The sequence below is a fragment of the Myotis nattereri genome (assembly GCF_964212035.1).
Source record: "Myotis nattereri genome assembly, chromosome: 5".
Taxonomy (NCBI): domain Eukaryota; kingdom Metazoa; phylum Chordata; class Mammalia; order Chiroptera; family Vespertilionidae; genus Myotis; species Myotis nattereri.
In genome coordinates this window covers 20,027,207-20,050,448 of record NC_138080.1, presented here as the reverse complement: position 1 = coordinate 20,050,448, position 23,242 = coordinate 20,027,207, and the positions used below count along the sequence as shown (strand labels likewise).

Here is a 23,242-nt window from a genome sequence, read left to right as displayed (position 1 = left end):
GGCCTCTGTTCCCAGGACTGAGGTGAGTGTGGGGTCACTCCAAGGAGGACTTCTGAGTGGCTCCTGTCTTTGGCTCAGAGACTAAGTCCTGCCTCCAAGGGGCTGGCTCACTCAGCTGCAAAGAGCTGGCAGCCTCTGCTGAGTGCAGGGCAGCTTCAGACATAACTCCGTCGGTCTGGCTGCTAGTTCCAAACAATGGCTTCTGAGAAGTCAGCATGGCCCTTCGGTTCTGGAAAATATGGGTTCTCGGGGCAGCTGCTACCTGCTCTGGGACAAGGGTCTGGCAAAGGATGGCCCGAGGACCAAATCCAGCCCACTGTTTGTTTTTTTAAATAAAGTTTTATTGGGACATACTGGAGAGCATTCATTTGTCTAGGGCAGTGGTCGGCAAACTCAATAGTCAACAGAGCCAAATATCGACAGTACAACGACTGAAATTTCTTTTGAGAGCCAAATTTTTTAAACTTAAACTATACAGGTAGGTACATTGTTATTAACTTAATTAGGGTCCTCCTAAGCTGGCCTTTGCTAAAAACGTCCTCAGTCTGATTGAGGTACGTTTGCTGAGGTCGACCCCTTCCAACTCTCCCATCCACACTCGTCTTGTATACTTGTTTCGTCTACCTCCTTCCGTTCATCCTCTCTATATGTCCAAACCATCTCAACATTCCTTTCTCAATCCTCGACACTACATCTCCTTTCACTCCACAACGTTCCCTAAAATTAACTTAATAAACTTTACTTAAAGTTTTAAGTCAACTTCGCACAGTACGTGCGCGCCCGCACGTGGTATTTTGTGGAAGAGCCACAGTCAAGGGGCCAAAGAGCCGCATGTGGCTCGCGAGCCGCGGTTTGCCGACCACTGGTCTAAGGTTCTGCCATATCACTCAGGCGCATGTTGAGCTTCAGAGCCACTATCCCCACCTCCCAAATGTGTCTCCCCAGTGTCCCCACTCAGGCCAGCGGGTGACACACACTCTCTTCCCTTCTCCTCTACTTTTGCAGTCATCGAGTGGGAGATAGAACGGGGTCTGCTGAGCTCGACAGATGGGGAGCAGGGGGCCACTATCTTCTTGAGGGAGATCCGGGACCTGAACAGACACATCCTGGATGACTGTGCCCTCAAGATGGTGGACCGGCTCGCAGACGGCTGCCTGGACACAGACGCCCAGAACCTTCTCAGCAGCCTCAAGGGGCGCATCGCTGACATGCAGCCGGGAGTCCTCAAGGCCCACCACCTGCCGTGGAGCCGCGACCTGGTGAACCCCAAAAATAAGGCTCACGCCCGGTACCTGCAGGAGCTGGGGGAGCAGTTTGTGGCCAGGGCTAACCACCAGGTGCTCCAGCGCCTCCGGGAGCTGGAGGAGGGCAGGCAGGAACTGGCCTGGCTCTACCAGGAGATCCGCCACCACCTGGGGCTGAGTGCCGAGGCCACAAGGACCTTCTGCGGGCGCCAGGAGCTCCTGGCCCGGGTGGGACGGCGACTCCGGCAGAGTGACACTCACCCCCACACGCCCCTGGTGCTTTTCGGACCCCCGGGCATCGGGAAGACGGCTCTGATGTGCAAGCTGGCCGAGCAGATGCCGGGGCTGCTGGGCTGCAAGACGGTGACCGTCCTGCGGCTTCTGGGGACATCACAGATGAGCCGCGATGCCCACAGCCTGCTCCGGAGCATCTGCTTCCAGGTGTGCCTGGCCTACGGGCTGCCCCTGCCTCCCGCCCAGGTCCTGGAGGCCCACAGCAGGGTGGTCCAGTTTTTCCACACCCTCCTGCACACCGTCTCCTGCCGAAACTTCGAGTCCCTGGTGATCCTGCTGGACTCCGTGGATGATGTGGACTCCGCCCACCGCTGGAGGAGGGTCCCCTGGCTGCCTCCAAAGTGTCCCCCCAGGGTCCACCTCATCTTCTCGGCCTGCTCAGGGCAGCGGGGAGTTTTAGACGCCGTGCAGCAGACGCTCAAGGACCCAGAGTCCTACTGGGAGGTGGAACCCCTCTCCAGCAGCCAAGGGCAAGAGTTGATCGGGCTCCTGCTGGCGGCCTCCAGGAGGACACTGAGCCCAGGGCAGAGGGATCTGCTCTGGGCCGGCCTCCCGGAGTGCGGGCACCCCGGGCAGCTGAGGCTGGCCTTTGAGGAGGCCCGGAAGTGGGCGTCCTTCACTGTGCCCGCCCCTCTGGCCTCCACTGCCGAGGACATGTTGCACGAGCTGTGTGCCCGCCTGGAGCAGACCCACGGGCAGCTCCTGGTGGCCCGGGTGCTGGGCTACCTCGTGTCTTCCCGGTAAGTCTCTGTTTTTTCTCCACGTTAAAAAAAACAGTCCTGGATTAATTTTATTTTTTTATGCCAGTAAATAGAGCTCATGTACAAGAAAAGTACAAAACATGCCACATAAAAGTTCCTCTCTTAAAAATAAATGTGATTTAATGTACTAAGTTGCTATCTAATATACAACTCATAATGCATATTGCTGAGAAACATTAGTTGCAATGCATGTTTTTTCTTTTTAATCCTCACCGAGCATGTGTGTATTGATTTTAGAGACAGGAAGGGGTGGGGGGAGAGATAGGTTACCTCCCATACCTGGGGTTGAACCCACAACCCAGGTATGTGCCCTGATCGGGGATGGAACCTTTCAGTGTATGGGACAATGTCCAACCAACTGAGCCGCACGGTCCAGGGCAATTGCAATGCATTTTTTGGGAAAGGTGATTTCGGCCTTATTTTTTACACATGAAATAATTTTTAGTTTTTTTTGAAAACAAGGAAATTCTCAGAAAACCTCAAGCAAAAACCTTGCACAGACCTGAGGGAGTCTGATGACAGTTTATAATATTAATCTGACCTTCATCATTATTATTATTTTCAATATTACCTTGTTCTAGATCATATATTGTTTCTTTTCCAGCCACCCCCATCCTCCTCCCCTTTGGCAACCATCAGCTTGTTCTCTGTATCTATGGGTCTGTTTCTGTTTTGTTTTGCCTATTTATTTGTTTAGTGTTTTAGATTCCACATACAAGTTAAATCATACGGTATTTGTTGTTGTCTGACTTATTTCACTTAATAGACAACCCTCTAGGTCAGTGGTTCTCAACCTTCCTAATGCCTCGACCCTTTAAAACAGTTCCTCATGGTGCGGTGACCCCCAATTTCATTGTTACAAATTGAACATAATGAAAGCATAGTGATTAATGACAAAAACAATATGTGATTATATATGTGTTTTCTGATGGTCTTAGGCGACCCCTGTGAAAGGGTGGTTCGACCCCCAAAGGGGTCGCGACCCACAGGTTGAGAACCACTGCTCTAGGTCATCCAGGTTGTCACAAATGACAAGATTTCATTCTTTTTTATGGCAGAGTAATATTCCACTATATATATATATAGATAGATAGATATAGATATATAGATATAGATATACCTATATCTATCTATCTATATATCTATATATCTATATCTATATCTATATCTATCTATCTATATATTATATATATTATAAAAGGCCTGTGGCCCTAACACTGTAATGACCAGCACGGGTGGGCGGGGCCGTGCAATTTCACAGACTGGGCTATATATATATATATTTTAGAGGCCCAGTGCACAAAATGTGTGCATTAGTAGGGTCCCTAGTGGCTGCCGGCCAGCGCCTCCCTCCCTTCCCCAGGCCAGCCCTGGCCCCTGGTCGAACTCCCAGACAAACTCCCGGTCGCAGGGACAATTTGCATGCTGCACTTTTATTATATAGGATACCATCTCTTCTTTATCCATTCATTCATTGATGAACATTTAGGTTGTTTCCATATCTTGGCTATTGTAAATAATGCTGCAATGAGCATAGGGGTACATATGTCTTTTCCAATTAGTGCTTTGGATTTCTTCAGATAAATACCCGGAGGTGGAATTGCTGGGTGCATATGTCAGCTCTATTTTTAATTTTTTGAAGAACCACCATGCTGTTTTCCATAGTGGCTGTACCAATTTACAATCCCACCAACAGTGCACAAGGGTTCCTTTTTCTCTGTGTTTAACTCTTTTTATTTAATTTAATTAATTTATTTTTATTAATCCTTACCCAAGGATTTTTTCCCATTGATTTTTTTTTTTTTTTAGAGAAAGTGGAAGGGAATGGGAGTGGGGGAGAGAGAGAGAGAGAGAGACATCAATTGGTTGGTTGCCTCCCACACAGAGCCCCCGAATAGGGCTGGGGCTCAAACCTGCAACCCAGGTCCTCTTTTCAAACTTGACATATAAGGCATGCAGTCATCTCCTAGGGCTGCTGTAACAAATCACAAACTGGGAGGCTGGCTTAGAACGAGAGAACTTTGTTCTCTTACAGTGCTGGAGTCCAGAAGTCTGAAACCAAGGTGTCAGCAGGGCCGTGCTCAGGTGCTAGTGGAGAATCTGTCCTAGGCCTTCCCTGGGCTCTTCTGCTTCACTCCAGCCTCTGCGTCTGTTGTCTCCTGGCCTCTCCCTGTGCGTGTCTCTCTGTCTGAATTTCCTTCTTCTTGAAAGGACACTGCTTGTTAGATGAGGGCCCACCTTCATTCAGGATGACCTCATCTTAACCTGATCACATCCCCAAAGACTATTGTCAAATAAGGTTCCATTCACGGGTTCCAGGTTGACGCTTATTTGGGGGAAACACTATTCCACCCGCAATAATTCATGTATCGTCAAGTTCACTCCTTTAAAGTGTACATTTCGCCCTGGCCAGTGTGGCTCAGTTGGTCAGAAAGGTTGCTGGTTCGATTCCTGGTCAGGGCACATGCCCAGGGTTGAAGGCTCAATCCCCAGAAGGCAGCCAATTGATGCTTCACTCTCACATCAATGTTTCTCTCTCTTCATCTCCTCTTCCTCTCGCTCTAAAAATATTTTTAAAAAAGAAATTATAAAGTGTACATTTCAGTGGCATTTTGTACATCCCCAGTTTCAGCAACCACTGTCCATCTCCAGAACATTTCATCACCCCCAAAGGAAACCCCATCTGCATTCGCAACCCCTCCCCGCCCTCCCTCCCCTGGTTCCTGATACCCACTGACCTGCTTTCTGTCTCTATGCAGACAGAAATATAAGGTTTATTTTGTAAACATTTTACTTTGAAATACTTTCCAATTATAGACTAATGGAAGAACTCCCATCGTGCAGAGAATTCCCCTACATCGGGTTATCTCAGCCCTGGCGCTACTGAGGTTTGGGGCGCATTCTTCTTGGCGGTGTGTGGGGGCCTCCCGTGCACAGGAGGGTGGTAAACAGCATCCCTTGCCTCCACCCACAAGATGCCATCCTCATCACGGCACCCAAAACTGTCCCGGGGCGCCGCCACGTGTCCCCTGCAGGCAGATCGGCTCTCGCTGACAACTGCCGCCAGACGCCCTTCCTGCAGAGCCACCGATTGGCCGCATTAGCTTTATCTCCCTCCCTCTCATTTTCCTTCTCTTTCTCCTTTTTTAATGTGTGTTTATTGATTTCAGAGAGGAAGGAAGAAGAAGAGAGAAATACAGTGGGGCCTTGACTTACGAGTTTAATTCGTTCCGTGACGGAGCTCGTAACTCAAATTACTCGTATGTCAAATCATAAAGCGAACGAGTGAGACACGTGATGCTGGGCTGATGTTGTGGCGTTCACTGTGACGTTCGCTGCGCCAACTAGCGGTGGGGTATCTGAAGCTGGCTCATAACCCAAATTTTAGCTTGCAACTCAAAGCAAAAAATCGGCCGAGAGACGGCTTGTATCTCGAAAAACTCATTAGTCGGGACACTCGTAAGTCAAGGCCCCACTGTAGAAGCAACAGTGATGAGAGAGAATCATTGATCAGCTGCCTCCTGCATGCCCTGCACTGGGGATCAAGCCCACAACCCCGCCATGTGCCCTGACCTGAATCAAACCGTGACCTCCTAGTTCATAGGTCGACGCTCAACCCCTGAGCCATGCCGGCCGGGCTCTCCCTCTCTTATTTACTTACCAATGTTTTCCTTCATACCCTCCTTCTATCTATCATCTATCTATCTATCTATCTACCATTTTTCTTTCTTTCTGTTTTTTTTCTACTGATCTATCATCTATTTTTCTCTAGCTAGCTAGCTATTTTTCTTTTATTTATAATCCGTTCTATTTATCTGTCATTCTCCCTTTTTATTTATCTATCTAATCTGTCTCGATACCTATCTATTTATACATATACATACACATACAAATCCACATACAGTTTTCCCCTGAGCCATTTGAGAATTTATTACAGGCATCATTCCTCTGTACCCTTAAATATGTTACATATTTCCTAAGAACAAGGACAACTAGAACCCCACGCTGCCACAGGACAATTATGAAACACAGGAAATGTACCACCGACACAATTATATTTAATACACAGTTTATAGTTAAAACTTGCCAATTGTCACAAAATGTCCTTTATAGCTGCCAATTCAGAACCACACACTGCATTTAGTTGTCATCTCTTTGGTCTCCTATAATCGGGAACATTCTGTTGTCTGTCTTTGCCCTTTCGAAGAGCATGGACCACATTCCTCAATTATTTTTTTTACTTTTTGTTGTTGTTAATCCTCACCTCACCCGAGGCTATTTTTTTCCATTGATTTTTTTTAGAGAGAGTGGAAAGGAGGGGGAGAGACAGAGAGAAACATCGATGTGAGAGAGACACATGGATTGGTTGCCTCCCGCATATGACCCTACCAGGGCTGGGATCAAGCCACAACCTGTATGTGCCCTTGGCTGGAATCGAACCTGGGACCCTTCAGTCTGCAGGCTGATGCTCTATCCACTGAGCCAAACCAGCCAGGGATACATTCCTCAATTTTTAATGGGCATATGTATCCTGGTCCTGTTTTTGAATAATGGGTCTGGTACAGGAGTTCTGGGGTAGGGTCTGGGACTCGGGTATCTCTCCTTCGATGCTGCTGGTCCAGGGAGCACAGCTTGTGGCGGGCGGGGGGGGGGGGCGGGGGGCGTGTAAAGAGATTGTAGGTCCTTCCACCTGATGTTTGGTCTGATGTCTCCTTGTGATCACATCCAGGGAGATCACAACGTGCGGGAGATCTCAGAAAAAAATTCGTCTGAAAGCTAACTTCTCTGGCCCAGCCAGTGTGGCACAGTGGTTGAGCATCGACTTATGAACTAAGAGGTCACTGGTTCAATTCCCAGTCAGGGCACATGCCCAGGTTGCGGGCTGGATCCCCAGTAGGGGGCGTGCAGGAGGCAGCTGATCCATGATTCTCTCATCATTGATGTCTCTCTCTCTCTCTTCCTCTCTGAAAGGAATAAAAATACATATTTTTTAAAAAAGCAAACTTCTCTGAAGACTCAACCTCAAGCCTGTATCTACATCTAATTATAGGCTTGTGGCATGGGAGTCAGCAAAGCTGTAACAGGAAAATCCGATTCTAGTGTGTTTACGGAGTTTAAAGGAACGAAGTTTGCTCAGCCCAGAGAAGGTTTGGGGGCTGCAAACTCTGGTGAACCTGGCTCAGGATGGCCAGCAGGGACGGCTCGGAGATGCCAGGTGTGGACAGTGAGTCAGAGAAAACGAGCAGGAGCTAGAAGCCTGTTCATCCCACGCACCCAGCAGCCCAGCTGCGCTCCAGCCCCAGGAGGGAGGGATGGAGGCCAAGGAGCAGACACGCCAGGCAATAGTTTGCCTTGATAAAAGCCGCCGGGAACACGCGCGCCCATCAGCAGAAATGCTTGACAGTGCAGTTTTGCCTCCTCTCTGTTTTGGGGGCAGTTTTTCTCTTTCCGACCTCTATCGTTTGCCACAAATCAGGCAAGATGGGCGGGGACCGGCGAGGGGGCTTTTTGTCTGTTGCTTGGCTGGTTTGCCAGGAACAGAATCCCATTCACACGAACGCTTAAGCGACCAGGGCTTCCTGCCGAGGCCACGGGAGGGGCTCGGGAGTCCAGGGCCGCTCCAAAGCCAGCTCCAGGGGCCATACCCCAGATTTCGCCGCCGGTGCCCCAGAGTGGGGGCCTGGCATGGACTCTACAACGATAGACTGGGGAATGTTCCAGAATAAAGGGTTCGGGCCATCAGGCCACTGCGATGCTGTCTTTATGGAGGAAGCAGGTTGTCATGGAAACAGGCAAGCCACAGGAATCAGGGCAGCTTTTCATCCCCTCTCCCTCTGGATCCGCTCCGCACATCAGCTTTTGTGCGAGGCCCTTCCTTTCTCCTCCCCAGACGTCCAGCTTGCCTCAAGCTTCCGTTGGCATCTCGAGCTCCCGTTTCAGGGACCTGACGCCATCGTCCTGGCTCCCCCTTGAATCCCACCTGCAAAATCCGGGGAGACAGAAGTCAATTGGCCTTTCTGGCTCCACATCTGATCCAATTAGTAAAGCAGAGGGGCTTCACTGAGGGCAGGACCCCCCCACACCTCCCACGCCCACCCCGCCTCCAGGTGCGGAAGGCGGTTGAAGGATGGTGCCTGCAGGGGAGGGGACTTCGGTGCCTCCAGCTCAATGAACATATGCTGTTTGCAGACGGTAGTCCTTGGGGTGATGGTGGAGCCAGGAGTGTGTTCGTTACCCTCACAGCACCCAGCAGCCCAGCTGAGCTCCCGCCCCCAGGACGGATCTGAGTTGGAGCAGATCTGAGTTGTTCTAGGCCAGCGGTTCTCACCGGGGAGATTCTCCACACATACCTCTGCCCCCCAGGAACACCTGGCAATGCCTGGGGACATTTTTGTTGTCATAACTCGGGAGGGGGCTGCTACTGACGTCTAATGGGTGGAGGTCAGGGATGCCGCTCAACACCCTGCCGTGCACAGGACACCCCTCAGGGAATGATGGAGCCCACATGTCAGCAGTGCTGAGTGTGAGAAAGTCCGCCTCAGCCTGAGAGACCCTTCTGCGCGCTCTCTCCCTCCCTCTCTCTCTTCCTCTCTCTCTCTCTCTCTCCCTCTCTCTCTCTCTGCTGTTGATACCCACCTTGTCATGCATCAGAGAATTCTCAGTAGGTAATCTCTGTATGTCTTGATCAAAATGAAGACCCTTAGGTTTGATCGACCCTAACAAAGACTTTGCTCAACACAACAGAATTTTTTAAAAAGTCCACACGAGTTTGTAAGTGAGGTGCGAGCAGAGGCCAGCCTCCCGCGCTCCCCTGCTCCGAAACGAGCTCTGACCGTCCCGTCCCCGCGAAGCCCTCACGCTCGCAGGTGCTGGGAAGTCCACTCAGTTCAGCGCCAGAACTTCAGACGATCGATCGCCCCATGTAAAGCCACTCCCTCTCTCTCACTCAGCCCTTTCTCCGGCCAGGAAATTTGGGGTAGCCTGGGGTGGGCAGAGTTGGTTTCTGCATTGTTTTCCTAAGTTACCCCCTCTCTCCCTCCCGATGCTCCCCTGGGGAGGGGGTGGTTTGAGGTTCTGTAGCTGTGTGGATGCAGAAGGAAAGGTCTTACGTGATGGGTACAGCTGGAACCAGGCGTTGGTGCCCACTGGGCCTGGGCACTGCCCAAACGCTGATCCCCGGGGTGACGGGCAGGACACGGTGCAGCTGGCCATGTCCCTTTATCCCCTGGTGTCTGCGTCCTCTATGCGCAGGAGCCACAGGGGTGTTTCCCGTCCTTCCTCCCTGCAGGCACGGGCTCTCGGAGGCTGAGCTGAAGGACGTCCTGTCCCTGGACGATGAGGTCCTGCAGGCTGTGTACCAGGACTGGACCCCGCCCAGCAAGGAGCTGCTGCGCTTCCCACCCCTGCTGTGGGTGAGGCTCCGTCGTGACCTGGGCAACTGCTTGGCCAGGCGGCCTGTGGATGGCTTCACACTCCTGGCCGTCGCCCACAGGTGGGTCCAGTGCCGAGGCCACGCCGTCTAGGTACCCCAGAGCAAGACTCACTGACCAAGCTCCTCCTCGGTCCAGATCCTCTCCTCTCCCCATCCCCAGGGGTCAAGTCCACGTGGTCCAGCATTCAAGGGTTTCCATGCCCCTACTCTAACACAACTAACATGGTTTTTATGAGGAGAAATCCTATAGAATAAGAGTCTAATATGCTAAGTGTCGACTGCTTGACCAGTCGCTATGATGCACACTGACCACCAGGGGGCAGATGCTCCAACCGGTAGGTTAGCTTGCTGCTGGGGTCTGGCCAATCAGGACTGGGCAAGATAGGCTGGACACGCCCTGGAGCCCTCCCAGGTCCCTCCCCAGCTGCCCCCGTATGGGACTGGTCAAGATGGTCCTGATCACCGGCCAGGCCAAGGGACCCCATATGTGCACGAATTTGTGCACCGGGCCTCTAGTTCACTCATAAAAGTCACCATTTTTAAGTGTACAATTCAGTGGCACTTAGTACATTCACAGCATTTGCAATCATCCCCTCTAAGTAGTTCCAGGACATGTTCATCACCCCAAAGGAGACCCCGGCCCCATGAGCAGTCACCCCCACTTCCCCCACGGCCCCTGGCAACCTCTAACCCAGCCGTGGGCAAACTACGGCCCGCGGGCCAGATCCGGCCTGTTTGAAATGAATAAAACTAAAAAAAAAAAAAAAAAAAGACTGTACCCTTTTATGTAATGATGTTTAGTTTGAATTTATATTAGTTCACACAAACACTCCATCCATGCTTTTGTTCCGGCCCTCCGGTCCAGTTTAAGAACCCATTGTGGCCCTCGAGTCAAAAAGTTTGCCCACCCCTGGTCTAACCCATGTTCTGTCTCTGGGCCTGGCCTGGCCCGGCCTGGACATTGTATATCGATGGGATCACACAACACGTGGCCTTTTGCATCTGGCTTCTCTCACTCAGCATCATGTTTTCGAGATTCATCCACGTTACAGCACGTGTCAAGGCTGCATTCCTCCTTATGGTTGTATGGATGCATCACCATTTACTTATCTGTTCATCCACTGATGGATATTCGGGTTGCTTCCCCCTTTTGGCGAGTGTGAATAGTGCTGCTGTGACCTTGTGTGTACAAGTTTTCCAATTCTCTTGGAATATACTCAGAATATATATACTGCATATATACTGTATATAATTCCAGGGATAGAATTGCTGGGTCATTCAATAGCTTATTTTATGTTTAACACGAGGAGCCCAAAGGTTCCTTTTTAAATAAATTTATTTGAGGGGGGGGAGATGGGTAGATTAAGAGATAAATGTTAAGTAGCAACTAGGACAGGTGGTCAGAAGACTTAGTGAGCATCTGGATGGTGATTTAGGGTGGACTTGCATTTGGGAACTGTCTCCTGACAGCTCCGAGCTTGCCGGGTCCCCAGGCCCACCAGCCCATGTCCCCTCTCTGCAGACAGCTGGCTGAGGTGGTCCGGGAACGCTACTTGTCGGGGCCCGAGAAAGCCACGAGGCACGGAATCTTGGCTGACTTCTTCTTGGGAGCCTGGAGCCAGGGCACCAAGAAGCTCATCACCCTTCCACTGGTGGGGAAGCCCCTGAACCTGGACCGCAAGGTGAGGTGTCTGCACCCCTGTTCCCCACCTTCAACCTCCACCCAGCTGTGCGGGCAAGACCAAGTCACTATTTACACATTTCCTTCCAGTCTTTCTTCTTTTATGCCCAGGAGCTCTAAGACTTGGCATCTTTAGCTGATGTGCTGCCTGCTCGGTTTTTTTGTTTCTTTGTTTGTTTTTGCCTCTCAAACACCTCAAGGCACAGCTTAAATGCCTCTTCCTTCAGGAAGCCTTCCAGGTTTTTCTTCCTTCTCAATTACTTGTCTTTACTTTGTGTTTCCTTCACTCTGAGGCAGAACTTACAAGTTTCTTAAAATCATTTTTTAAAGTGATTTTTGAAATCATTTTAGATTTAAGAGGAGTTGCAGATTGAATGCAGAGACTTCCCATGGGCTCCTCTGTCAATTTCCCCTGACATTAACATCTTCCATAACTGCAGCCCATTGATTGCAATTAGCAAATACACTTGCAAGTCTTCTGTTGTCATAGATTTTTCTTTTTTCTTTGTTCCCCGTGATGGACAGGGGAGGCCAGAGACAGGGCCAGGCCTGACTGTTTCTCGGTGCTGCCCTTTCTCCTCTCTCAGGACTCACAGGTCTTCTCCCTTGTGCCCAGAACCCCTGCAGGCTGTCGCATCCTTTCCCCCTGGGACGTGGTCTGTACTCCTTCCTGGCCTCCCAGCCCCAGGACCTCCTGCTTCAGACCATCCTCCCAAGGAATGCTTCTGACAATGCAGCCTGATCACGCCCCTCCTCTAACACCTCCCATGGCTCCCCAGTGCCCTCTGTGTCCTGCCCAACCTCCCCAGCCTGATATTCATGATCTTCTGCCTACAAACTCCCCAGTCTCTTTCCCACCATGACTGCCCACTATTCAGCCCTCCCCAAACTCTCATTCTGCTCTCTCTCACCTTTGGACCTTTGCACATGCCATTCCCTTGCCCAGGAACCCCGTTGTTTGCCCTCACATTTCACCAGACAGGCTCCTACGTATCCTCTGAGGCTCTGCCTTCATGCCCCTTGGATTCCCGGAACCCCACATCCCTCCCTCTGCCCCAGCCCAACTTGTGGTGGGTCTAGGCCAGTGGTCGGCAAACTCATTCGTCAACAGAGCCAAATATCAACAGGACAACGATTGAAATTTCTTTTGAGAGCCAAATTTTTTAAACTTAAACTATTTAGGTAGGTACACTGTTATTAACTTAATTAGGGTACTCCTAAGGCTTAGGAAGAGCCACACTCAAGGGGCCAAAGAGCCGCATGTGGCTCACGAGCCGCAGTTTGCCGACCACGGGTCTAGGGCATCTCTGTCTGGAATCGTGTCCCCGTTCCCTCCAGCATCACATAGCGCCCCGCCTGGCCTGCCACCCCCTCCTCCTCTGCAGGTGGCGCCCCAGCCTTTGTGGTTCTCGGACACCGTGGCAAACCTGCGGAAGCTGAAGGAGTTGCCCTATCACCTGCTCCACTCGGGCCGCCTGGAGGAGCTGAAGCAGGAGGTGCTGGGTAAGCCCTGGGCAGGTCTCAGCCCTCCACGGTCCTACCCCTTTCAAGAGCCTGGGAAGAGTGAAGGGCAAAAGTCAACGTCCGTGGCTTCTCTTAGGCACTGGATCTCACCTGGTGTGGTTCTGTGCCCCCTTTGCAGGGAGCACTTGGCAATAGCTGGAGATATTTTGGTTGTCAATTCTCAGGGAGGGCGTGCTATTGGCATTGAGTGCTAGTTGATAGTGCAGAGGGTGAGGAAGTCAGCCTTAGAATGAGAGTGACCCTGTCTGTCTATCAATATAGCAATTGTCTATCTGTTTACCTACCATCGTGCTATCATATCTGTTCCTCAATCATATCTACCTGTCATATCTGTCTATCATTTCTATCTCTATCTTTCATTTACGTCTATCATCTTTATATCTATCCATCCATCTTTCTTTTTGTCTATTTATTATATATTAGAGGCCTGGTGCATGACATTTGTGCATTGGAGTGGGGGCATCCCTCAGCCCGGCCTGTGCCCTCTCGCAGTCCGGGACTCCTCAGGGGATGTCCAACTGCCACCCAGCAGTCGGACATCCCCCAAGGGGTCCTCAGTACTGCCGAGGAGGCAAGAGAGGCTCCCACCACCACCGCTGTGCTCGCCAGCCATGAGCCCGGCATTGGGCTGAGCGGTGCTCCCCCTGTGGGAGCGCACTGACCACCAGGGGCAACTCCTGCATTGAGTGTCTGCCCCCTGTTGGTAAGTGCGCATCGTAGCCGTTCCACTGTTCAGCAATTTGCATATTAGCCTTTTATTATATAGGATTATCTCTATCTCTAATTACCATTTATATTTGTCTATCATTTCTATCTCTATCATCTATGTCTGTCATCTTTGTCTTTCCATCTGTCATCTATTTATCCATCTTTCTGTCTATCCATCTATTTATCTATTCTATGTATGTATGTATGTATGTATGTATCTATCTATTCTACTAGTGTGTATGTATATGTATGTATATATCTATGTATATATGTATCTATGTCTGTATGTATGTATGTAAGTATGTTTCGATCACTCATTCATCCCTGTGATTCTCAACCAGGGGTGATTTGGCCCCCCAGGGAACACTTGCCAATGTTTATGTTTTTGATCATCATGATTCGGGGGATGCTACTGGCCTCTGGCGGGTGGAGACCAGGGATCCTCCTCCACACGCTGCAGTGCACAGGACTGCCCGCCGCAGAGAGTCACGGCCCCGTGTCAGCTGTGCAAGAGTGAGCAGCCCTGGGAGCCCACCTCACAGCCCTTCTCCCCGCAGGCAGCATGAGCTGGCTTTCCTGCCGAGGTGTATCCGGGGGCATCGAGAGCCTGTTGGACGATTTTGACCTGTGTGCCCCTCACGTGGACTGCCCCGAGGTGGGCCTGGTCCGAGAAGCCCTCCAGCTGTGCCGCCCGGCCGTGGAGCTCCGGGGCCTGGGTGAGTCGGGCGGGCCTGGCCGGGGTCCGCCCTGTACTGACCACCAGAAGCCCACTCCTCCCTGAGCCACCTGCTGGGCTTTTACTACCCAGCATACCTTTCCTGTCTGCACCCTGGGCTTGCTCCTAGTCCAGCCTCTAGAACTTTCCGTTGAATCCGGGAGAGCTTTGGAGTGAAAACTACCAAAGCAGTGTCTATCCCCTCGCCCGGCCCAGCGCCAGTTCTAGAAAGGACCAGATAGGTGATAGTTCAGGTAAAATCAAGGAAAGGAGGTCAACACTTAATATAACGGGAGAGAAAACACATTGCCACAGATTTAAATAAAAATATGTATCTATTTTATTGGTTTCAGAGAGGAAGGGAGAGATAGAAACAGCAATGATGAGAAAGAACCATCGATTGGCTGTCTCCTGCATGCCCCACACTGGGGATGCAGCCTGCAACCCGGGCATGTGCCCTGACCGGGAATTGAACCCTGACCTCCTGGTTCAGAGGTCGACACTCAACCACTGAGCCATGCCAGCCAGGCCCAACAGATTTTTTTTTTATTATTGATAAAATGTAAAACATAATTGTAATAATTGAGCATGACTTTTTGGTAACTCAGGTCTACTAATGAGAAAGAGGAGGGAATCCTTGTTCTGAGGAATAACATTTTGCTTCATTGTGGTTCAAAATCAGTGTTTCCTGTCACCCCATCAATTGCAAACATTGATCTGATAAGTCCTTCGCAGGTCTCAGGGCAAGTCGTGAGGCTGCCCTCGGGACTGGGGAATCTCTGAGTCCTCAGCTGATGCTCCATCCAGGATGGCATTTGTTTGTTTGCTTTTTGAGATTGTGGTAAAATACATGTAACATGAAATTTATCACTGTAACTTTTTTTTCAATCCTTACTGGAGGACATTCTTTTCTATTGATTTTTTTTTTATTTTTTTTTGAGAGAGAGAGTGGAAGGGAGTGGGAGAGACACAGAGAGAGAAACATCGATGTGAGAGAGACACATCGAGTGGTTGCCTGCCACAAGCACCCCGACCAGGGCAGGGATTAAGCTTGCAACCCTTCAGCCTGCGGGCTGATGCTCTAACCACTGAGAAAACCAGCCAGCTTAATCATTTTTAAGCACACAGTTCAGTGGCATTAAGTCAAGCATATTGCTCTGAGCCATCGCCACCATCCATCTCTAGAACTTTCCATCTTCCTAAACTGAAACTTTGTCCCCATTAAACTCTAACTCCCACCCCCCTTCTCCAGCCCCTGGCACTCACCATTCTACTTTCTGTCTCTAGGAATCTGAATACTCTAGGGACCTCATGTAGGTGGACTCACACAGTCTTTGCCTTTCGTGACTGGCTTCTTTCACTCAGCATGATGTCCTCTAGTTTCATCCGTGTCATAGCATGTGTCAGAATTTCCTTACTTTTATGTTGAATAATATTCCACTGTATGGATGGACCACACTTTGTTTATCCGTTCACCCATTGATGGGCACTTGTGCATAATGCTGCTGTGAACATGGACATACAAATATCTTTTCAAGACTGCTTTCTTTTTAAAAAACTTTTATTGATATCAGAGAGGAAGGGAGAGGGAGAGAGAGAGATAAAAACATCAATGATGCGAGAAACTCATTGATTGGCTGCCTCCTGCACGCGACACACTGGGGATTGAGCCCACAACCCGGGCATGTGCCCTGGCTGGCTGGAAATTGAACTGTGACCTCCTGGTTTATAGGTGGATGCTCAACCACTGAGCCACGCTGGCCAGGCAAGACTGCCTTCAATTCGTTTGGTGTATACTCAGAAGTGGGATTTCTAAGTCAGATAGTAATTCTGTGTTTAACTTTCTGAGGAACTTCCATACCGTTTTCCATAGCAGCCGCACCATTTTGCAATCCCACCACCAGGGTCCAAGGGTTCCATTTTCCCACATCCTCACCAACACTTGTAATATTCTGATTTTTTAAAAGGCATTCTGAGTGCGATGTGGCCTGGGTGGCCTTGATCACATGATTCCACCAGGTTTTGATTAGAGGGCTTTATAAAGGTGCTGAATTTCTATATCCCTCCCATGGTTCCTTCAGAGCTCAGCCAAATGCTCCCCCTCCAAGAAGCCTGCCAACCATCACTGAAGCTGAACACGCCCCCCCCCCCACCCCCAGCCCTTGCTTTTTCCATCACTGCACCCTGCTTCCATCTGTCTTAGCTCTTACTTATTATTTCTGCTGGTTTCCTTTTACATCGTGTGTCTGCCCCACCAGCTTGAGCTCCGTGAGTGTAGGGGTGTCACCCACCTGCTCCCTGCCATATCTGCCCCCCCCCCCCCACGCATAGACCAGTACTGGCCAAGAGCGTGGAGTTTGAGCCCCACTGTGTTGATTTAAATCAGGGCTCTACCACTTCCTGGTAGTGTGACCTCGCAGGCCCCTGATCCTCCCCACCCCACCCCTGCCTTGCAGTCTTCAGTTTTCCATTCTCAGCCAGAGCTCTGCCAAAATGGAATGATGATTATCCCTCCCGCCTAGGGCTGCCTGGACGCGTAGGTGAGTCCGTTCATGCACAGCCTGTCCCCATGGTGCCATCGAGGGTCTTTTCCCTGTCACACGACAGCATCCATATTGTAGACGTGAACAGCCTTGGACAAGTCATTTCTGAAATGAGTGAGCCTCGCCTTCCGTCATCTGTGAATAAAGTGCGTCTAGGGTCCCGCCCAAGGGGAAGGCGCTGGTGTCCACCATTAGTTACGCATTTCTCGCACATTCATGCTCACCAGGAGTTGTAACCCTCAGAGGGAGTGATTTCCCAGGAAAACGGCCTTGTGCAGAGCTGCCTGGTTTAAGGGAAGAATTAAAAAGCCCCAAATACAGCACGTTCTTTGCAGCATCCTTGATTGACAACTTGTGGCTCCCCCAGCACAAGGAGGTGTAGAAACAAAACGTTGCCACCAGAGGACCCAGTTGGGCAACCATCTGATCGCTGCACATTCCAGAACTTTCAGCTCCTAACAATGGGTGGATATTACTGACTTCTATTGCCTTGGGCTCCAAGATGACCTGGCGGGGTGCCATTCGTTACCCTGTTTTTATTTAAAAGACTATAATGTGTTCATCATGGTGTGAGCCGTGGCTCACCTGTCCGAATTTCCCATGACAGACTGGGAAACAGGAGCATGGCCAAAGGAGACTTTTAACACCGCACACTCTCGAGAGCAGGCACCCTTTGTGCAGGAACACACCTGGGGCAGGGATCCTAGCCTATTTAGTCCCGCCTCCGGTTCCTGATTGGCTGAGTACTATTTGGTCACCTGTTTCCTAATAGTTGCCTATGTCTTGCTGCCTCCCATTGGGCCATTAAAAAAAATCGGGCTGAGTTTCTAGGTGACTCCACCTCCCTTTGTTTGGGGGAATCTTCCTGGAAAATGTGCTCTCAGCCACGTGCACAGTTCTCATACCCTCTCCCTGTCCATACCCCCGAAACCGCCCCCCCCCACACACACACACACACACTGCCCCTCCACCCCCGCATCCTGTTTGCTCTGGGGAAATTTGCTCAGTAACCGCCTGGTCACATGCTGTTTATTTTCTATGAATTAGAGGCATGTTTCTTACAATGGGTTTTAGGTGCATTCATTTTTATTTTTAAAATATGGCATTAAAATTATATTTATCTTAATGGTTGAGCTCATAGGCGCCACCTTAAATTCTGTATCCATGACGAGTGAGGCACTTGCCCTCGGTCCTGGCTCTGCCCCATTTCACCCACCAGCAAACCAAGGCACAGGCCATTGCCACTACTGCCTCAGGGCCCCACGACAGGGACAGATAAACTGTCTGCCTTCGGTGTCCCTGGTCTTTACTTAGCATTGGAATCAAACTCTTTGGGTCAGATTCCTGCCTCTGACTGGCTGTGTGACCTTATGCAAATTGATCAACCTCTCTGTGCCCCAATTTTCCCCTTTATAAACTTGGGTTAATACTGATGATACCCCTGTGTGGTAGGCAGAAAAAACTGCCAACCCCTCACCCCCAATATATATTCACTTCCTCATGCCTGGAACCTGTGACAATCCCCTTATATGACAAAAGGCATGATTACGTTAAGGATCATGTGATGAAGAGTTCATGCCAGATTATCTAGGTGGACCCTCAATGAAATCTCAAGTATCTTTATAAAAAGGAAGCAGAGAGAGATTTGAAACAGAAAAGGAGAAAACATGGAGACACACAGAGCAGAAGGCTGTGTGAAGATGAAGGCAGAGATCTGGGTGATGCAGCCACAAGCCAAGGATGCCTGGAGCCCCAAGAAGCTGGAAGAGACAAGGAAGTATCCTGTCCTTGAGCCTTCCGAGGGAGCACAGCCCTGCCGACACCTTGATTGTGGACTTCTCGTCTCCAGAACTGGGAGAGAATAAAGTTCTGTTGTTTTAAGCCATCTAGCTTATGGCCTTTTGTTACAGCAGCCACAAGAAACTAATACGCTACGTCACTGTGAAGTGCTGGGGAAATGACCGGGAATTTCTCTCACCAAGACTTGTTGGGTGTCTGGAAGGTTCTAGGCAGTAAGGACACAGCAATGAACAAGACAAACATTATTCCTGTTTCCAGGAAACTCCCGGTCTAGGGTAGTGGGGGTGGCTGGGCCCCAGAATAAACACGCAAAGAAACGCCAGATTGCAACTGCGATAAGGCCTGGGGCGGGGACTGTGCGGACTGGAGGGCTGGACTGGAGAATGCTTTTTTTCGACGTGACCTTTGCGCTGAGATGAGAATGAGATGACCGGCACGAGAAAGGGGAGGGGAAGAGAACGTTCCAGGCGGAGGCCCAAAGGCTGGAGACCACCTTGCGCACTTGAAGTAGGGGCAAATGTGCCTGGATGAGAGGCAGGAGAGGATGATGGGCGAAAGGGGGAGCGCCTGACCTGGAAATGCAGACCCCCTCCCTTTAACTGGAGTCCCCTCTGTTGCAGAGAGGAGCATCCTATATACAGAAATCCTGGCCAGACTCCATTTCTTCGCCACCTCGCATCCGGCACTGGTGGGAGAGCTGTGCCAACAGGCCCAGCGCTGGTTCCGGGAGTGCCCACACCCTGTGCTGGTGCCTCTCGGAGGATTCCTCCAGCCCCCAGGAGGACCCCTCCGGGCGACCCTCACTGGCTGTCACAAAGGTGGGTCTCCCCAGTGTAGCAAAAGTCCTACCAGAACCCCCCGCCCCGCCACCTTGCCTGGGAACAAGGGAGGGTAGTTGTTTCAGGCAACTCTCTGGGGCTCCCCTCTGCCAGTCTGGAGGCCCCGAGGGTGTCCACAAGGCTACCCCCACGGTCTCATGCTGAGTCTGCAGTCCACAGGGACTATAGACTACTAGTGTGAAGACTGCTAGTGAGCCCAGAGTGAGGGGTGCCAACTGCCTCTAAGGCTCTTGTCTCTGAGAATTGAGTACCCATCCTACAGAGTGTCTGCAATTTACAGGCTGATGCTAGTGAGTCAGGAAGCTAAGGGCTGGTGCCTGACTGGCCCCTGTCTTCCGTCTGTCCTTCTTTCCTTCCTTCCTTCTTTCTTTCTCCCGCCTTCCTTTCCTTCTTGCTTCCTTCCTTCCATCCATCTATTCATCTATCCATCAACCTCTCTTCCCTTTCTTCTATTCATATATCTCTCTGTCTTATCCACCTTTCCATCAATTATCCATCCACCCATCCATCCATCCATCCACCCCCCTTTCTACATTTCTTCCTTCCTTCCATCCATCCACCCATCACCACTCATACATCCATTAGTTACCTTCCTTCCGTCCCTCTATCCACACCACTTATCTTTCTATTTCCCTCATCTGGCCATCTTCCATCCACTCACTCACCCTCCACCCATCCATACACTCAGCCATTCACCAGTTTGCCTACCCATCTACCAATTGACTCATCTGTCTACCCATTTAATATCTATCTATTCACTCACCTACTCATCTAATCAGCCATATATCCATCCATCCATCCATCCATCCATCCATCCATCCATCCATCCATCTACCAGCCCACCGCCATTCATCCATTCCTTTTTCTGCTCACCCACAATCTCTTGCATTAACCAGGAGGCCACTGAATACAATTAGCTTGTGGTTCAACTGTCAGTTATCGCAACTCAGAACACTTCTATGCCAGTTGCCTTATAGGGAAAGCTATACTCCCAAGGCATAATGCTTCCAAAATAGAAATTCTAAGCAACATTAAGTACAATTAATGGGACAATTGATTTAGGCTCAGCCACTATAATGCTGTATTGAGAAGGATTCTGAGACTGAATCTGGTTTAATGGAAAACACTGTGTATTTGTTAGGATATAGTTCAAATGTTGTAACAAAGGCCAAAATAATAGCGGCTTAAATGAAATATAATAGTTCATTATTCTCTCACATTACAGCCCAGTGTTCCCTAGGGAGCAGAATTGCCCCTGGGTGAGAACCGCTGAACTAGGGAGACGCTTATGACCAAGTTATGGTTTAGTCCCCAAGAGCAACATAAGCGTTACAGCCGAGATCTGGATCTGGTGTGGTGGTGTGATCAAACCTGCAGCCCTTTGGTGTACAGGGCTGTCAATGATTACTGACAGCTCTGGCTTCGAAGTCCTGGCTCTGCTACTTCCTAGGTGTGTGGCTCTGGACAGGGACTGAACCTGTCCGTGCCTCAGTTTCCCTATCTGTGAAGTGGGGACCCATTAGAAGACCTCAAGGCTGAGCACTTGTACCTGGGCGCTGATGTCCTCACTGTTGTCTTCTGTGGGCTGTAGGCATCACTGCTATGGCGTGGAGCCTGGAAGAGAAGCTGCTGGTGGTTGGCACCCAGGATGGCACCGTGGCGGTGTGGGACATGGAAGAGCATCAGGCGATCCACATCCTAACTGGGCACACAGGTGAGGCTGGGCTCTGGCTTAGGATCACCTTCTTCCTGGTGTCCATCAGTCAGTCCCCAGATCCCCTCCACTACCAATTCTCTGTATCAAAACCCTGGTTTTGATCCTGCATCCGTTAGTTATCACCACACAACAAAACACCCCAAAACACAGTAGCTTCAAACAATAGCTGTGGATGTAGCTCACCTTCTGTGAGTTGACAAGTCAGGCTGGAATGAGCCAGGCAGCTCTTCTGGTCTGAGCCAGGCTTGCTCATGCATCTGTGATCCGTTAGTGAGGCATCTGGGAGCTGATTGGTCCAGGATGTTCTCAGCTGAGACAACTCAACTGTGCTCCACACGGTCTCCCACCCTCCAGTGGGCGAGCTGGGGCGGAGGCAGGGTCTCTAGAGGGCAAGCACAAGGTCTCTTAAGGCCCGGCACTGTCCTTGGAGCTGGCACCCGGTCCCATTCTGCTGGCCAAAGGAAGTCACGAGAACAGTCCAAAATCAATGAGCAGGGACACAGACTTTATGTCTCGATGGGAGGAGGAGAGCCACACTGCAGACGGTATAGGTCAGGGAGGGCGGAGCACTGTGGACATCTGTGCAGCTTGTTTGGCACAGTGAAGTTTTCATTTCTGCAGAGTCCCATCACCACTGTAGTTCATTCATTTGATCAGTCATTGACTGTCCACTGTCCACCAGGCCCTGTTCTGGAGGCTGAAGAGAGACAGACCAGGGCTAAGACTATGATGAGAGGAGTGAGGCACACGCTTTGGATGTACAATTTAAAGGGGCACCCTGCCCTGGCTCCGTGGGTTGGAGCATCGTCCTGCACTCCAAAAGGCTGCAGGTTTGATTCCCTTCCTCAGCGGGTGTTTGGTTTTATTTTTTATTTTAAATATATTTCTTTATTGATTTCAGAGAGGAAGGGAGAAGGAGAGAGAGATAGAAACATCAATGATGAGAGAGAATCACTGACGGGCTGCCTCCTGCACACCCCCTACTGGGGATCGAGCCCGCAACCCAGGCATGTGCCCTAGGCTAGAATCGAACCTGGGACCCTTCAGTCCGCAGGCTGACGCTCTATCCACTGAGCCAAGCCGGCCAGGGCATGGTTTTACAGAGTCATATCCCACTTAACAAAAAGAATCTGCTCTGAGAAATGAGTCGTTAGGCAATTTCATCATTGTGGGAGCATCATAGTATACAGCTGGCAGCACAGTAGGTCTGTTCACACTAGCAGCATCACAAACACGTGAGTGAGGCATTGCACTACAATGGCTACAGCGTCACTAGGCCATAGGGATTCTTCAGCTCCATTGTAATCTTATGGGACCACCATCGGGTATGCAGTTGTTGACCAAAACGTCATTATGTGGCATCGTCATATAAGCTTTTGCAACCATGTTTGTTTTTTCAGTTAACATCATATATTTTACCTTTTTCCACATCATGTATATATCTCTAATTCGTGTTAACGGTAATATAGTGTTATCTATGGGGATATATTATAAAGCATTACTATTTATAAAAATGTTGCTTGAAAATACTCAAATTGCAACAAATAAAAATCACCCACTATCTTGTTGGAATTTAAATTATAAAGACCTAAAACTCCCTTCCTTTAGTCTCTCCCCCTTTCAATCTCCTCCTGGAAGTGATCGGTGTTCACAGTTTGTCATATGCCAATAGCGAATTTTCTCCAGGCGTATGTTAACATAACTCTCTATGGGCTCATATACTTTGAGTTTTTGTCAAAAATCAGATGATGCTATTTTATATACTGTGCTGCAACTTGCTTTTATCATAATATAATGTAACAATATTTTGTAGTGATCGAGAGCTTGGGCTCTGGGTTCAAATAGTGGCTCCACTACTTATTAAGTAGGTGGCTTTGGATAAGTTACTCTATTCTGCTGAGCCTCAGTTTCCGCATCTGTATAATGGGATAACAGTCATATCTCACACTGTTGTTACAAGGATTAAAGGAATTTAATGCATGCG

At 50.0% G+C, this 23,242-nt stretch overlaps 1 protein-coding gene across 1 annotated transcript in view; it reads left to right on the top strand.

Annotated features, from left to right (window-relative positions):
* NWD1 (NACHT and WD repeat domain containing 1) overlaps positions 1-23,242 on the top strand; it is a gene marked incomplete at its 3' end in the record, with an annotated part of 59,930 nt that overhangs the window by 14,577 nt on the left and 22,111 nt on the right. Inside the window, exons 4-10 of the mRNA XM_081090684.1 lie at positions 1,006-2,278; positions 9,588-9,791; positions 11,254-11,413; positions 12,798-12,915; positions 14,202-14,360; positions 19,323-19,520; positions 21,133-21,255. Coding sequence (XP_080946810.1) covers positions 1,006-2,278; positions 9,588-9,791; positions 11,254-11,413; positions 12,798-12,915; positions 14,202-14,360; positions 19,323-19,520; positions 21,133-21,255 — 2,235 coding nt within the window. The remainder of the gene's footprint in view (positions 1-1,005; positions 2,279-9,587; positions 9,792-11,253; positions 11,414-12,797; positions 12,916-14,201; positions 14,361-19,322; positions 19,521-21,132; positions 21,256-23,242) is intronic.